At 37.5% G+C, this 16359-nt stretch overlaps 1 protein-coding gene across 2 annotated transcripts; it reads right to left on the minus strand.

The window, feature by feature from the left end:
* Positions 1-838: 838 nt before the first annotated feature.
* Positions 839-16302, minus strand: entpd5a (ectonucleoside triphosphate diphosphohydrolase 5a). 2 transcript variants are annotated; one of them, XM_066695040.1, is made up of 15 exons: positions 15648-16302; positions 11267-11364; positions 10689-11038; positions 10009-10088; positions 9346-9489; positions 8540-8615; positions 7233-7268; positions 6863-6951; positions 6538-6617; positions 5969-6030; positions 5501-5602; positions 4571-4714; positions 4084-4140; positions 2952-3067; positions 839-2684 (listed from the first exon to the last, which is right to left on the minus strand). In XM_066695040.1, exons 3-15 carry the CDS (start codon positions 10912-10914, stop codon positions 2601-2603), a joined length of 1296 nt encoding a protein of 431 aa, XP_066551137.1. In that variant the 5' UTR covers positions 10915-11038; positions 11267-11364; positions 15648-16302; the 3' UTR covers positions 839-2600. The 2 variants fall into 2 exon arrangements, with proteins under 2 accessions (XP_066551137.1, XP_066551138.1); XM_066695041.1 differs by lacking the exon at positions 11267-11364.
* Positions 16303-16359: the final 57 nt, after the last annotated feature.

The raw sequence follows: 16359 nt of genomic DNA on the forward strand, positions 1-16359 counted from the left end.
TCCTACAGATGACACACGTGGCCGACGTCCCGCTCTAAGTGTCTGCAGAACGCGTTGGTGACTCATAGTTCAGCCCCCAGTCTCTGTAAGTCACTTTGGATTAAAGCATGTGGTTAATTATGCCTTAAGATGTTGAAAAGGCTGCATATTCCCTGTATATTTTTAATTGACTGCAAGTGTAAGCAGTTTCAATAGTTTAATCTGGTGAGTCAGAAGAGGTGGTATATGCAATTATTTATTTATTCAGTTGTTTCTTGGGGGAAATGCATTAAATATCAAGGCAATCTGTCCAGTGTGCCTGTGGTCCGTGCCTCAGCCGTGGCCAGGTGAACCTGTAGTGCGCTCTGATCCCAAGAAGGTAGTTGTGTATATTGGCTCCAAAGCAGAGTTTTCTAAAGACCTGGTATTTTACACATAATCACTATCACCACTAACTGTTTTAATTTGTTTACACGTCTTTTAAGGTATTATTTTCACATGGTAAAGAGCACAAAGATGTATGTTCAAGTTCTAGTTCAAGGCCTGGAGGTGCTGTAAATCACATTTGTATCTTTGTATATTTTGCCAAATCATGCTTCTGTATTTCAATATGCTCAGATAAAATATCACTTTCACCTTCCTCTAAAGAAAGTCTCCCGTTTCTGTCCAGCTCTGAAACTTGGTGGGCAGATACTACTACAATGGTACATGTCACACTGGCTCATGTAGTGTAGTGTTGCTCTGTAGAAGCTGTGTTTTGCTGGAGGGGTTTGTATGTATTTTCTTTAAGGATGTGAAAACTCCCAAAAGTTGCTTTTTGAAATGGACTTGTAAGAACACAATGATGAAACAAACCAAGTACAAATCTTAAGTATTTTATTAATAAAACGGAAAATATATGCATATATTACATTTTACACATTTTAGTATTACTTCTAAATTGTTCTTGTTCTTGAAAGTGTTGTCAATTGGTGCCACCGCAACACCCAAGACAATTGTATTGTTACAATAGATGCCTGTGGCTTAGTAATACATAAACCCCATTGCATAGATTCATTATTTTCATGTTTATTCAAAGTATTAATGAGAACTGGAAACAACATGTAAAACTTTTTTGTTAACAGAAACATTTGTTTATTCAAAAAGTATTGAAGCTACGTGTCAGTTTTGCTTTGATACAACATTACCTCCTGAAATGGCTTGTACACAATTAAGTAAATCTTCCAACAATACAAAGTCACAAATGGGTATTCTAAAAACAGGCATGTTTCAGTGATTTACACATTTCTTGCCATATATATTTGTATGTATAAATATTTATTTAGTGATGTTGGCACTTCAAAATTAACATTTATTTTATAGTACTGCAGTTATCAAATGATGAGCAATGTTTAGAGTCTGTTTTAACAAAACTCATTCATTCAAGTACCTATCTTCCAATTGTAATTATTTTTAAACATCCAAATAGCATGTTTGTAAACTTCTATAGAGTTAAAGCCAATTATTAAACTAAATACAATGTACACGGATGCCTTAAGTATAGGTAAAAATCACTGAGTCCCAGCTAAGTTCATTATAATGACCTTGCTTTAGCACCTGAAGTACAGACCTTATTTTATCATCTGAAAGAAAGTCAGCATTGAAATTGAAAGGGGAAAACAAATATTGTACTCGCTTGTATCTACTACTTGCATATTGTTAAGTTCAGCTGAAGGCTACAGTTAATCTATTGTAAACAGAATTGATAGAGGTCTTCAGCAATCTAGAAAAAGCACACCTGTACTGGGTATTAAGCTGGATTAAACACAATGTGACCAAATGTTGATAAATACTGCACAGTAGATATACACAAAAGTACTATAAATGTACTGAACATTAGGCATATTCAGTGGATGCTATTGCACTTTGTTTCTGTGCTTTCCCTGAACCCTGAGCGATTGTGGTATATATGTAGCACCACAATAATATTTACTATGTACAACTGACATTTAAGCGAGAAACCCATCTTAGCTACAGTATTTGTAATTAAAGTGTTGTGTGCAAAAGAGAGAAGAACGAACAACTGGGCTAAGATCTAAATTATAGGAAAGCTGTGCTTAGATTACACAATTTTAATGACCACCGTTGACCACAACCAAAACAAATTAATTAAAAGGCAGGTTCTTAATTTGACGGTTGGTTATTAGTGGATGTTAAATGGAATGGAGAAAATATTTCATTTCTCTTAGTGTTCCTCCTCTGTGAATGACGGACAGTTCCCTCATTCCCCTGAAAGTCTTGCTAAACCCTAACAGGCTGTAAGAGTTCTATTTAAGACAATATTGTTTGTAAAAGCCTCACTGAAAGCTTAATGTAAACGCTTGCATGTGTTAAAAAAATATATTATTGATAATCGGGGTTTAAAAATACAGTAGATTTGCTGGCCGCCTTAAAAAAATATATAAATGTTTAGGTTGTTTTTTTTGTCCGATAACATTTTTCCGTTTCTTTCTCCATTACAAAAAATAAGTCTACTGTATGTGAAGAACAGCAGGCCTGGGCATCTAGTGAGAAGTGTTGGTCAGCAAAGAAAAGCCCAGCAAGAACAATAGCCTATACTGTTAACCCAATTTCAGTGTTGCTCAGTGGATCTTCACAGACTTGAACTGGTGGAAGGTGGCTCCCAGGGCCCAGCTCGTCTCGACGTTGTTCACCTTTTTGGTTAGCTGTGGATGGGAGAAATACATATGCATCTTATTCCTACTCTTTTGGTTGGTTCTGTACCACCAGGTGGTGCTGTTATACATGTACAGTGAACACAGGCTGAAATATGGTCTATAATTTGGCAAATTTGAGCTTGAGCTTGAGCGTGGAAACTGTCAAATGCAAATACTTCCCAATCCAACCCACTCGTTGGCTGAATCTATAGGAAGACGGCCAGAGAGGAGAGTTCAGGTCACTTGCTTTCCAAGTCGGCCCTTAGAGTGCCTTACCTGCAGGATTGTGCTCTCCTTGAATCCAAAGCCATCCTTCAATAAAGCAGTGATGTAGGTCATATCCATGCACAGGAATGGATATATGGGGCGGTACTTGGCCATTTTATTGCACACTGCAATGACAAACACAAAATTCAGTTAGACCTCACTGCAGCCTAAAATAAAGGGTTTTATACCATGTGTACTTAATGTTCTGTACACTTTGATCATATAATTAGATTTAAAACAAAGGAAGTGGGTGCTGAAAACAAGGGTTTCCAGTGATCTAAAGACTGGATTTGCCTACAAATTACTGGTACCAACTCAACTGCTGTAATCCATGTTGAAGGTGGTTAAACTCGTTTAGGTAACATGTTGCTTACTCCAACTACAAAACCTTTAACTCGGGAGCATGTAATCATGGTTACTTTTCTATTGGTTTAAAGAATAATTCAAATGAAGTCAGATGTAGATAATTGACTGTTTAGCTGAGTGCGCATGGCATTCAACCCAAATCCCAGACTGTGTTTAAGTGCTGCACGTGCTACTGCGAGAGATAGACAGTGCCAAATGTGCCTCTGAGCAACGCAGGCTGCCAGGATAGGGCCAGGCAGGTGGTCTGGATCCTGGTCTGCCAAACTGGAAGCCGATAGCCCGGCTCCATCCCCTTCAGACTGACCCAGACTCGCACTGCACGGGTTTAACGAGGGACGCCAATCACAACTCTAGAGCAGCAATGCTTTGACCTGACCTATGTGAGAAAAGAAACCAAACTCTCCCACTAGGGCAGAAAGCAACTCCTACCAGCGACAAGCTTGTGGTGCAACTGGATACCAATTCACCCACAAACCTTTTAAAATATCAGTGTAAGTACTTCTTCAATTGGATACCAATTCACCCACAAACCTTTTAAAATATCAGTGTAAGTACTTCTTCAATTACAATAGCCACTAAAATGGCAATTAAGCTAATGCCATTGGCAAATTGATACTAAAGGATTTGGGCAAAAACACGCCTGTGGAAGGAATGTAATTGGCTCAGGAAGACCAGGTGTTTGTGAAGGAGGGTTGTGTGTACGAATGCGATTGTGAAATGAAATGAAAACGGGCTGTTCTGTGCAAGGCTTAACTGAAAAAGCCACAACTCTTACCTTCTTTGGCCTTCTTTTTAAAATCTCTCACTTCTACTACACCCCCGCGAGTGGCATCTGGAATACAAGAACAAAAGACCATTTCTTTTTCATTCTTTTAACTTCTTTTACAGTGACAATTAAAACCTTACATATAGAATTGTTTTCCTATCCTCGTGTTCTGCATTAAAACTTTCCCCATTTTCCAAATTCCTCCCAGTGTTTGGAGAATAAAATGAACGTTTGAGCATGGATGTATACCTAAAGCAGAACAACATATGTTGACGGCAGTTGACTTTATTTGGCCTTAACACCATACACAGTTAAGCACTCCTTCCAAAGACCCAACATTTAAATCGTTAGACGCATGTTTTCCTCCCAGACGACCACATCAGCACTTTAAAATCACCCCTCTCTGTCCGCCTGTGGCTCTGTTTAGAGGGCTGGATGGGTGATTACAGGTTTTAAAAGGGCATTTCTTAGGCCTAAGCTCTTCTGTATCACTCACCAATCAAGCCGGAGTCCACGGCCCGGTCAAAATAGTATGAAAAGGCATAAAAAGTGCTGCTGCCCTTGACTTCGTAGGGCTGGTGGACAATGCCTTTCACTACTTTGACCACCTCTTGGTAACAGTGCTTATACCCGGTGTAACCTGCAGGCACAAGGAGAAAGCACAATAAATATGGGCAGTACAAACTGACATTTTTACAGAGGCTCTGCTAAAAAGCAAGAAAGCCACAGTCTTCCCCACAATGTCTCTGGTGAAGTCGCATCCTAAAGTCTTGGATTAAGTTGTCTCTCTGTGTTCTGTACTCTGCCCTGCGTACTGAAACACAGCAATAACGCCCGGTTTTCCAACCCCGAGTTCAGCATGCGGTGGCCTCAACACCCAGAGACCGTGCTGTCAGGTCAGGACTGAGACATGCTGCCTGGAAAACCTCTCTACTACACTGGTCGAGGACACAACATTTGAAAACCAGAAGCTGACAACAACAACGTTCAGTGCAGCCCCTTGGGTTATCTATTTTTACCACATGACTGGGAGTGGTGACATGACAACCAGTCATTGCTGGAGAAATAATGACACAGTGAATAAACCATAACGTTTTGGATACTTGATTGTGGCATAAGGCTACTGTATTATTTTAGATGCAAATTGATCATTTTCAAAGCGCTCAAATAGACGGTTAGCAGTATTTTCACTGTGAAGAAGTGAATGTCAAAGATTAGTCCTAACTAGCAGGACCAAAAGACATTTTCTGCATTGCTCGATTTGTTTCTTAGGACTGGTTATTTTACAAACCCCATGGAAACAAATTTGTTATGTTTATGCTAGCTGAATAAATTAGGATCTAAGTCATTTATAATAATACTTCTTATTACTTCTATGAAGATTAACTGTATTTCAAATGAGCTGCATGTTTAAAGATTGTCTTACCATCTGGATTTCCACTGACTTTGTAAGTTATCCCACCGAAACTCCAATCCTCCTTAAACTTCTTGGGCAGACAGGTGCTTTTAAAAACTTTGTGCTCTAATCCTGGGAGATGAAAAAATGGATTTGCAGTTACCTTGAACTTTCCTTTTTTAGATCAGGGTTTTAACCATAATTGCCCTTTGAGGAGGATTTTGTTGCTTTAATGAGGATGAATGCATAAGGCTTCAGAAAACAAACCGTTCAGAATAGTGTCGTTTTACTTGCAGGCGAGTCTCGGCCTGGCAAACGTTATGTACTGAGGGAGAACATTAAAAATATAGGTGCATACCCTACAACGTCTACTTAAATTCTGTAAGTTCTTTAATAAAGTCATTAAATGAAGCTTAGTGTCTTGGCACCTATATGTATATAATATTTCCAGTTATTATTATATAGTTTGTATTATATAAGTATATAAATCTCAATTACCTTCAGCTCCCAGGGCCCCCAGAGTTGCAAGTCGAGCTGCTTTCAGTCCATTCCCGAGGTAGCTGTGTGGGAGAGAATTGAAAAGGACAAACCATGCCATATAAATGTATGTGAGCGAACATATGTTCTGGTCAAAGCCAATAATGTGGTTGCTGTTGACAATGGCGAGTGGTTTTCGTCAATTACAGGCTTTTTATGGAGAAGTTTATCATTTCAGCTCATGTTCAATTGCAACTGGTTACAGTAAATTGTAAGCGTGGAAAACTCATATAAGCTCAATACCAAATCTGGTTATTTTCTGAACTTTGTCTAGCCTCTACAGCACAGGCAGGAGAAGAGAGAACCACAGGCCCATCTCCTGAGAGCACAAGAACACAACTATGGGTGCTTTATTGGGATAACCAATCATAGAATTGCCAAAGCAATATTGTACAATTCTGCAATATCTAAAGATCAGTGTTGGAAAGTGCAATTCAAATTTGGAGAGACACAATAGAAGTGCCAGTGACCCCTCGAATGGTGTAAATGCAGTTCAGACATTGTTCAGAGAAGACAAAACAAACAATTACCTGTGAGTGTACAGTTGGTAAGTGGTGTTGAACATTTCAAATGAAGCAATGTAATCTGCTGGAGCACTTTCAATGGTTTTCTGTGAATAAAGACATATATTTCTGTCAAAACTGAGATTTCAATCAACGCATTCAATATATATGCCGTAACAACCCTTCCTATATCCGCTCCTATTCCTTCATTTAGGTTAATGGATAATAGAAGCCTTAGGGTGGGGGTCCAACTAAAATATTTTGGGACTCATAAGTTTACATGCAAGCTGTAATAAGATTCTTAAAATAAAGAAATCACATAATGCTGCGCAGACTGAAGGGAATGTTTTACCTTAGATTTTGGAAGGAAAGTGATTTGAGTTGAGCCTCCTCCCAAATCCAGAATGCCAACTGTCTTTCTGCTTTTAGAATAAAGGTGACCTGAAAAAATAATGATGCCGCTTAAAACATCAGAAAACAGACTAAAGACACGGTAACAAGTTAAATGTTTCCTTGTGGTGAGGCCACACGGCAGCATTATAAACACAGTTTATTAGTCAAAAATAGTAGAATCCACAATACAGAGCCTTCTCAGAGCACAGGTAGTGTTGCTTTAAATAATTTGAATACTTTTTCCACTGCCCTGACTGGTATTTTTATTTGAAATGGAAGTGAAGTAATGTAAGTATTTAGTAGCAAATATGTAATTAATTATACTTTACCTGTTAAAAAGTTAACTGTAACCCAGGCTAGAATTCCTGAGAGAGAAAAATGAAAAAAGTTGAAGGTGAGAAACAGACACGATATATTTATATTTATATTTATATATATATATATGTGTATATGTATTTTTTGTATATTTATATTATTTCACAGGTTCCCAAGACATTCCTTTTCATTGTGGTCTATTCATTGCCAGTGAAACAGCAGGCCGGCAGTTGGTGTGAGTTGTTTATTTTCGATGTGTCCTGCTTTGCTAATACAGTACAAGCCTTTCACAGTTTTTAGGTACTGAATTATTATTTATTTATTTACTGGCAGATGCCCTCATCCAGGGTGACTTACAGAATTGCACATGTCAGCCTGAACCTCTTTGGATTAAGTACAATAAATAAAGTAAAGGTGAATGCACTTGAAGGAAAACATCACCCTAATACTGAATTTGTTCATATAAAAAAAACTTTAACCTATACATACATTTTTAACTTACAGACCTGAAGATATATTAATGTTCAAATCATAGGATTCCATCACCAATTTCCAGTTTGAGCATTTATTTAAGTTCAACCAATCAGAAAAGTTTTTAACTCAAAGTGTGATCTCACTTGGGCCCCAAAATCTAGGTTTTGTCAATCTGATCATATAAAATCCTGGTATTTGAACACAAATTCTGATACCTGATACATCTGTTTTTAAAAACCAATACAAAACATACTAAATACACATTCAAATGTGTAAAGGCGGTCTTTTGCTTTAAGAAACTAATTCCATCATTAAGGCAGCAGGGTATGACTTTACGATAAACCCAGTTAATCACTCTTGCCCTTAATACGTGTCTGGGACCTCTAATATGAAAATTATGGGATTATGCATCTAAACTAGCAGGAGTATAAAACCACTTTAAATGAGAGGTGTGGAAAGGCAATTAATATCAAAAGTGGATGGAAATGCTGACATATTTACTAAATTACCAGATGAAGTAATAACAGCCTGTGGCATAAAGACTGCTGCACAAAGATAACATGACCAAATGAATATGCTTACATTTCCCAAACGTCGGGTTTAGTTTCAAGGTGCAACCATAACATTTCATAAATGCAGGTCCTCTATCTCTGCGAATGACTGCATCTTCATTTAGCGCAAGACTTTCATAAGTGAGCCTTTAAATGTACAGTAAATTGCACATCCAACACCTCCCAGGGTGCACGCCTTCATTACATTATACACAATTCAATGTTAGCATGTTTTTTACAAACACCTACAGGGCAGCTCAGAAAAAACAGATTTATGGGCTTTAAGGATGACTTACCTTCATTTGTTCCGTTCATTATGCTAACGCTGTTGTTTGGTACGAAAAAGGGCGATTCTTCAAAAACCTCTTGAACCTGGGCAGGGAAACGCAGGTTAGCGTGTAAAGACATGGCTGCTCAACATACTAAACCCATTCATTTATGCATGTTTGTTAAAGTATCATGAATTAAGATGACCACCTGTGGATTCCATACCATCTCCAGTGATGCTTACAGCCAAGTCAGCCACTAGCACTACCCACCAACTTCAATAAATAAATACAAGATTCTTAGTCATAACAGTAATATATCATAAATATGGTGCACTTTAAAGGTTATCCACAGTTTCATACTACCATGAGGGTAGACTTTGGTGAACCAATACCCTGTGCTCAAAAGCCACACTCGGTCTGTGCAGACACAGTGGAACACCCCAGGATTATATTATAAATAGATCTGTGTGGCTTTAAAGATTTAAGGCCCACTACTAGATCTGGATTAATCTCATTTATATGGCAGTTCAAAACCACAACTTGTCTTGAGTGTAAAATATTTTAATAATCATTTTACAAGTTCATTGAAGGTATTTAAAATCTCCTGTTTACTAAAGGGCAGCATACACAAAACAATGTTAACACAAGCTATCCTCTTCCTTCAATGGGAAGAACACCGCTTTTTGACGCATTTACAAAGCTGCAAAACAGATGCCGTTAGGATGCTTGTAAGTGCAGAGTGGTTTGCAATGCTGAGTCGTAGCCCTTGGCCGCCTGTTTTCGCTCCTTCTGTCTGAGCTAGATAAACACATAAAAGCTATTATCAGTGGTACCTCTTCGAGCAGAGCCTGTGCCTTCTCCTCTGGCAGCAGCCGGAGCCCCGCCGTAGCTTTCAAAACCACTGGCGTTTTCTTCCACTGAGGACGAGGGATTGTCTTTTTTGCAACCTTCAGCAGTTGCCTCACTGTATTTCCACCCTAAAAAAAGCGCGCACAAAAAACATGCCCTCAATTAAGCCTTTGTTCAGAAAGTGAAATGCTCATTATATATTTACAGATTATAACAAACAAATAAGTAATTTGCTGTCTCTGATGGGCAGGGACCTGATAATTCCCTTAGCTTCCTTTTCAGCAAAATTAAACCCCAAATATAGAAATTAATTTAAATAAGTTTTGCTCCCAGTAATTACATGTCTAGGGTCTAATTTGAAAAGCACATGTTTCTGAAACTGGGTCAGTGCTTTTAACAGACGGGCGGTTTGTGGACTGTATAGGATCCAGTGCCCTTATTGTTACGTTTCACTTCCAAACCTTCATTGTGACGTATATCGCGGTAAAGCAATCATAAAAGAAAATAAAGCCATTTCACCCCATTATAAGACAGGAAAATAGGAAGGTATATGTTGATTTGGAAACACCATAAACATAAAATACAGTTTACTATAAAAAGTCATTCAGCAGACATTTAAAAGTGAGTGAATTAAATTGGAGTCATACCACTTCAGGCATATCTGCATAGGCTGACAGTCCAGGTTTCACCGACTGGTACATTTCATTATCCAAAACAGGCAGCTCAGCTTTAAAGACAGAAGAGTGCACAAAAATATAAAAAACGTCCCAAAACAAATCCAGGAATTACCAAACAAATTAACAGATTACGTGTCTTTAAACAGAGGGGAGTGATAACGTTAAATATAGCCTACATTAAACTATTTCCGTGTTTATACAGGTTTGCTCAGTAAGGCATCAGCACCTCAAAACAAAGCAATCTTCTCAATTACAGTGTTGCAAAGATCTCGAACCTACAGCATCAACATATGCTCAGCTGTGGCATCGGGTTAAAGACCGGCACAGCAACTTGTTGGGTTCAGGTCAAAAAGGGAATTGATCTAATTATACACATCCCTGTCTAATGACATTAATCTTATTTCCATGTCACTTAAAAATGCACAACATGAAACAGCAGCTTGTCAACTAAACCTTCTGCCCCGAAGCTGCACTGTGATCTAACTTTCAGAAAAAAAAAGAAACTGCCTCTGCATAGATATAATTTATAACTCTAACTCTGAACATCTCTAAGAATTTCTTTCACCGCATTACAACAAAACGACAGCAGCTGCCGAGATCCTGAAATGCAGCACTTGGACAGCACACAGACAAAAAAAAAAAAAAAATACCTGGATCTTTCTGAATGAAAGTGTAGACATGGATCCGAGTGCCGGTGCTCCCTGCGTCAAACATGATTCCATAGAAAGTGCGGCTGGCATTCGCAGGGCGGGTGATGCTGGGCAGGACGTTTTCCATGCTGGAGAAACCGAGGTTGTAGATCTCTGCCTTGGCTAGGAAATTCCCAGCCAGAGCAAAGAGGGACGTCACAAAGAGTAGGAATCTCTGCAGAAGCATCTTTGCAGGAAGTTTGCTTGCTTTAAAACTTGATCAAATTGACGTGGGGGGAAAAAAAAATATAGAACAAAGAAAAATAATACTTTTCTTCTAAACTTCACAACTCCAGCCTGCCTTCACCAGCCTAGAAAGAGAGAGAGAGCAAGAGAAAGAGAGAGAGACAGGAGACAGGAGAGAGTGGGTACTCACAGAGATGTCCGGTCATCCGTTTACTGTATATAAAGACATAAGGACCTGGCATGCTGCCACACCTACAAAAGCTATCAACCAATCATGTTGAGCTCCATCCCAATTACTCTAAACATTGCTCTTTGGAAGAAAAAAAAAAAAAAAAAAACTGGATATCAAATACCTGCCTACAGCAACATTTACATTTTTTTTTCAGATGCTGAAACTGGCAATAATTTCGTTTTTCCGTCTTAAGTGGGCAAGCTGGAGCCAAAAGGCCCCCTAAAAGAAAGAAAAAAGGAGGATATATTGGGACATCAAAACAGTTGGCTTGCAAAAGCAGAAGCGTTGCTCTCAAAATACATTTTATGGGTGTATTTAATTAAAACTTACAGGGTTACATGCTTCTCAAAACTTCTCTTTAGAATCTTTAGCGCTACAAGTTTCTTGGCTTGAACTTGCAAACTTCAAATTACTCAAATTCAACCAATTTCCTAAAACAGCAATGATGTCAGGAATTTGGCTAATTAAGAATAGATGACTACTTAATTTAAGGCTCAAGTTGCTTTATACATAGCAACTGCAAATTAACATCTTTAAACAACACTTTATTATGAGTTCTTTATTTTATAAGCGATTAAAACATGTTTTTATTCTTTATTTTAAAAAAGGATATAAAGCAACCTAGACATTATCTAATTTACAGTGTGACCTTGTGGTAAAGAAATAAAATGTCTTTACAATCATTAAAACAAGAAAGAGCTACTACTGTATGAAGTCGTCTGAACAATCAGTGGGAAACACTATAAGATAGATAATACAAATTATAACAAGTCAAATAAAAAGCACAGAAAGTGCATTTCAGTTGAAGCAGAGATTTAAAAATCTCTGCAGTGTAATATTATTTCTTAATTGAACACGTGTGTATTTGAGAATAAGTGGGTACATTTATTTCTGCAAACAAATATACAATTTTTTAAATTAATAAATCCTAATAAAACTATATACTTACACTTACACATTATCAAATAATATAATAACCCATTTTAAAGGACTGCATGTAATCATTTTATTTCCTTTCTGTCATCACTGTATGCTGTAAAAGCCATGCATGTGTGGAATGGTGACTTCTCAGTTGACTGGCATGAACAGCAAAAAATGTGTGCAATCATCTAACTCCCACACATCTCTATAGTAACCACAGGATCTCCAAAGGAAACAAAAATATTGAAAGTCAACTTTTTAGAATGAAAAGCATTAGTGGCTACAATTTTTTTCTTAAGTGGGCGGTAGGTTTTAAACCTTATATTTATCTTCTATCTGCCATTCTCTTTCTCGATGTGTCATTCATAAATGATCCGTTGCCTGAGCAACACAATTACTTTCAGGATATTTGTGTTGAGAAATTGCAATTAAGGTCGGAAACACAGTCCTGTTGGAACTGCACCGGACTCAACAGCGCAGCAGCTTTTTCCCACGGCTCACCAAATAACACACACTGCTGCTGTAGATATGACAGGCACAAGCAGTGGACGTATCAAAGCACAGAAGAATCTTTTGTTTTTGTAGCCTTGTAGAATTTTAAAAATAAAACTGTATAAACTTTTGTTTCCTATAAGCAAATATAATTTGCCCTAAAGGGGCAGGAGAGAACAAGAGGTTCTGCTCACATGGAGCTGGGTAATAGGCGAGCGGCACTCCCACAGTGGGCTTTAAGGAGTGCTGGGTAGAGGTCCACCGAGAGGACACCGCGGGAGGAGTTTGGCGCTGTCACTCACCACTCACGCCATTCTAGTCCCAGGGGACACTGCACTATGCAGCGCTCTGTTTCAACACTGTAATTTGTACTAAAAATATTGCACATTTTTTTCCTTCTTTTCCTTTTTTTTTTTTTTTTTAAAGCTGTGGTTTTTCTTCTTCTTTTTTCTTTTTAGCTCTGTGGTATACCATTATATTTTATCCCTGTCTCCATGCATGCATGTGCTGGTCCTTTTTAACAAAGCAGTAAAATCTCCCTGGCACTGAAACTCTTGTTTCCAAGGACAGATTTTCATCTTAAGAAGCAAAGTTATATGCAGCTGAGATGATGATTATGATGATAATATTTATTATTATTATTATTATTATTATTATTATTATTATTATTATTATTATTATTTTAAAAAGTACTCACTCTTTTCAATTAGTCAGGAATCACTGTCTGCACCCTTGGTGTTTTCAGTTAATACTACAGCACATCGTGAAACGGATCTACACAAACCTACTCTTGAATGCACAATAGCCTGCAGCTATTCTTTATTGTTTTCCAGCAATATAGAAAAACTATTCAAATCCTGTAAGCCACACTGTCTTAAAAAAACAGCAGAGCTAATCTTTTGAAAATGACATTTCCATACAACATTTTAATCTGAGGAAGTGGAGTTGGATTCAAATATATACATCTAACAAAATATACTGTAAATGCTTTAAAATATATGCCCTATGCAAAAAATGCTGCTGCGGAGTTGTTAGTCCATATTATTCAGTGCACAATGTTTGGCTATTAGACAACTGGCAAGCGGCCAGATGCAGTGAGGAGGGTTTGACATTCCAGTGAGAAAGATCTGTGGCTGATCTCAACACTTGTACAGTGCAAAATCTTTAGCCCACTTAAATTGTCTGTTAAGCAGAAAATGACTTGTTTTTAACAGCTGCAATTTACAGTTAAAATTAATAAAAGGTAGAATAAACTAGGTGACAAAAGACAGAAGTACTTTATAATTTAGTGTAGGCTTAACTACAATGATGAATGTGCATCTTGTCTAATTTTAGTGTTTTGCAGATAATTGAATCTAATGACTGCATACAGCGTATAGCATGATGCACCAACCATATCTTTACACCTACTTAACGTCGCTTGTTTGGAAAATAAGCTATATTTTTCCTTAAATTAAACGGCCTTCCACCAAAAGACAGTTCGTAACAAGTTAAAACAAGTTAGGTAAATATGGCTACAGTATAGTGAGTTTTGCAAAATAAACCAGAAACAATTTGGTAGGTACAACTACCAACACAAGACTTAAAATGCATCAGTTAATTGACTTGTGAACACATAACTCAGGAGAGGACAACCAGGAGAGTGCATTAAAAACAGAGCTGCAACATGCAACTACATTTTATAATTAAATCAGTAGTGAAAATGTATTTAAATTAGGCATTTATATTCAAAGCATATACTAATCTCAGTGACATTATTTACCCTTTAGTCAATTGTCGGGCAAACTTTTGAATCCCATTGCCTTTACAAGAAGCTCTTTTGGTAAATAGCTCTGAAAGTGGGTCAAGGTTACTTTGGAGATGTTGCTTTGTATGTGACTGAACATGTGTTGGTGAGGGAGATTAAACTGAGAATTTGTGCTGGAAATGACGTACCAGCCAGTGTAGTGCATCTGTGCTCTCTTAATCACACAGACCCCTTCTAATGAACAGCAGAATAAGAATGGAGTGAGCACTTACATATGCAGTGTAAGAACTTACTTGCTTAATGTCTTAAGAAATTCTTCAAATACATTATTAATACCAAGCCCTGATGCCCTCAGGGAATGGTTTTGTGGGTGTTCTACCCCAGCATGTGCATCACACAACCCTAAACATGGCATTATAATGCCAATGATAATCACAGTTTAGACCAACAGTATGTTATTTTAGTTTTTTTCTCTCTCAGCAATTTGCTTTAAATTTAGTTGCAAAACTCCACATAGGTTGCCAATACTAAATAGTATAAGCTTAAGTATACAGTAGTTACACCCTGAAATTTTCAGATTTTATTTTATTTATTTATTTATTTATTTACGCAGAGTGGCCTTTGAACAGCTTCCAAGTTCCTCATCACACACTAGATTGCTTTTGCCGATGTCAATTTGTATAAATGCGTGCCAGGCGGGGATAGCTGAACTTCAGAAATATGTCCAACCCTAACTATACATTGTACATCTCAGAATACTAGGTTTACAGAAATGTGCCAAGTCAACTGTAATTTGTTTTAATGTTGTGGCTTGTTTTTCATTTTATGTTATGCATGCAGGCAACTGAAGAATGACATTTTTCTTGAAGAAGGAATGTTCTGGAAGCGACCTGGAGTTCCTGCTCATTGGAGCCCAGAGGTTACAGTAAGGCACAGGGTCGTCAGTAAGTCAGTAAGTGGCTTTCCAATGATGCAGCTCTAATGGCTTACCTCTAAAATGCACAAAACAATACACAAAAACTGAAAAATATAGATAGATAATCAATGAAATATACAAAAAGGCAATAAGATGTGAATGGGGCTACAGAAATGTTTATATACATTTTGTTTTTGTTAAAGGTTTAAGACTTCTAACTCCACCAAATGCATCATCAGGGTCCCAAGGGCTATGGACATATGCATATATTTGTATGGATGTGTGATAACTTTATTATATTATAAACACGTTACTTATGAACAGTACTTGGACAACTGCACTACATTCAAGTCTTCACATGGGAACCCAGGCACTGTTTTGTATGACTGTTCTTCCCGTCTAAACTATAAAGAAGTAGAAACTCACCTGTGTCAGTAAGAGATTGTCCCAGATGTCAATTAGTGCTCTTAAACTTGAACTTATTAAAATAAAAAAAGACAATGACGGCAACGCAGATCAGTCCAGTGCATTGTTTTGTAGGGCAGCATGAATACCCCATTCTATGTACTTTACATCAATAAATAAATGCATAAATAAATAAATAAATACATACATACATACATAAATAAGCAAGTTATATAACTGGAAGCACAAATTACCTGTACGATCTCTAATGCACTTCCAAAACAATTTAACACTTTCAGTTCAGTAGCCTAACTAACTAAAAGCCTAACATGCCTTAAAGTAAATGCCTGTTCATCATTACTGTATTTCTATTTTTACGAATATCGGTACCTAATCTGATAGGGGTTTAACGCCATCTGTTATAATCATGAAGCTACGCCGATACGAGCATCTGCCCAAGCAATGAAATACGTCACATAAACAACATAACTCTTATATATCAATATGATCCCAGTAACATTTAAACTTACTAAACCATTGTCTTATCGTGAATACACATTTTTCTTTTTCCAAATCCCTGAATAAACAAATGCAAAGTGATAAAGACGCACAACTTCCATGCCCTCTCCCCCGACCACTATATACACTTGGTTCAAACACTGACATCTCTGGCCGTGCTAAACGTCACCGATTCCGGAGCTTGTGTTAAACGTCACAGCTTTCTGCGGTGACT

Source organism: Amia ocellicauda, chromosome 21 (assembly GCF_036373705.1).
Source record: "Amia ocellicauda isolate fAmiCal2 chromosome 21, fAmiCal2.hap1, whole genome shotgun sequence".
In the NCBI taxonomy this organism is placed as follows: Eukaryota; Metazoa; Chordata; class Actinopteri; order Amiiformes; family Amiidae; genus Amia; species Amia ocellicauda.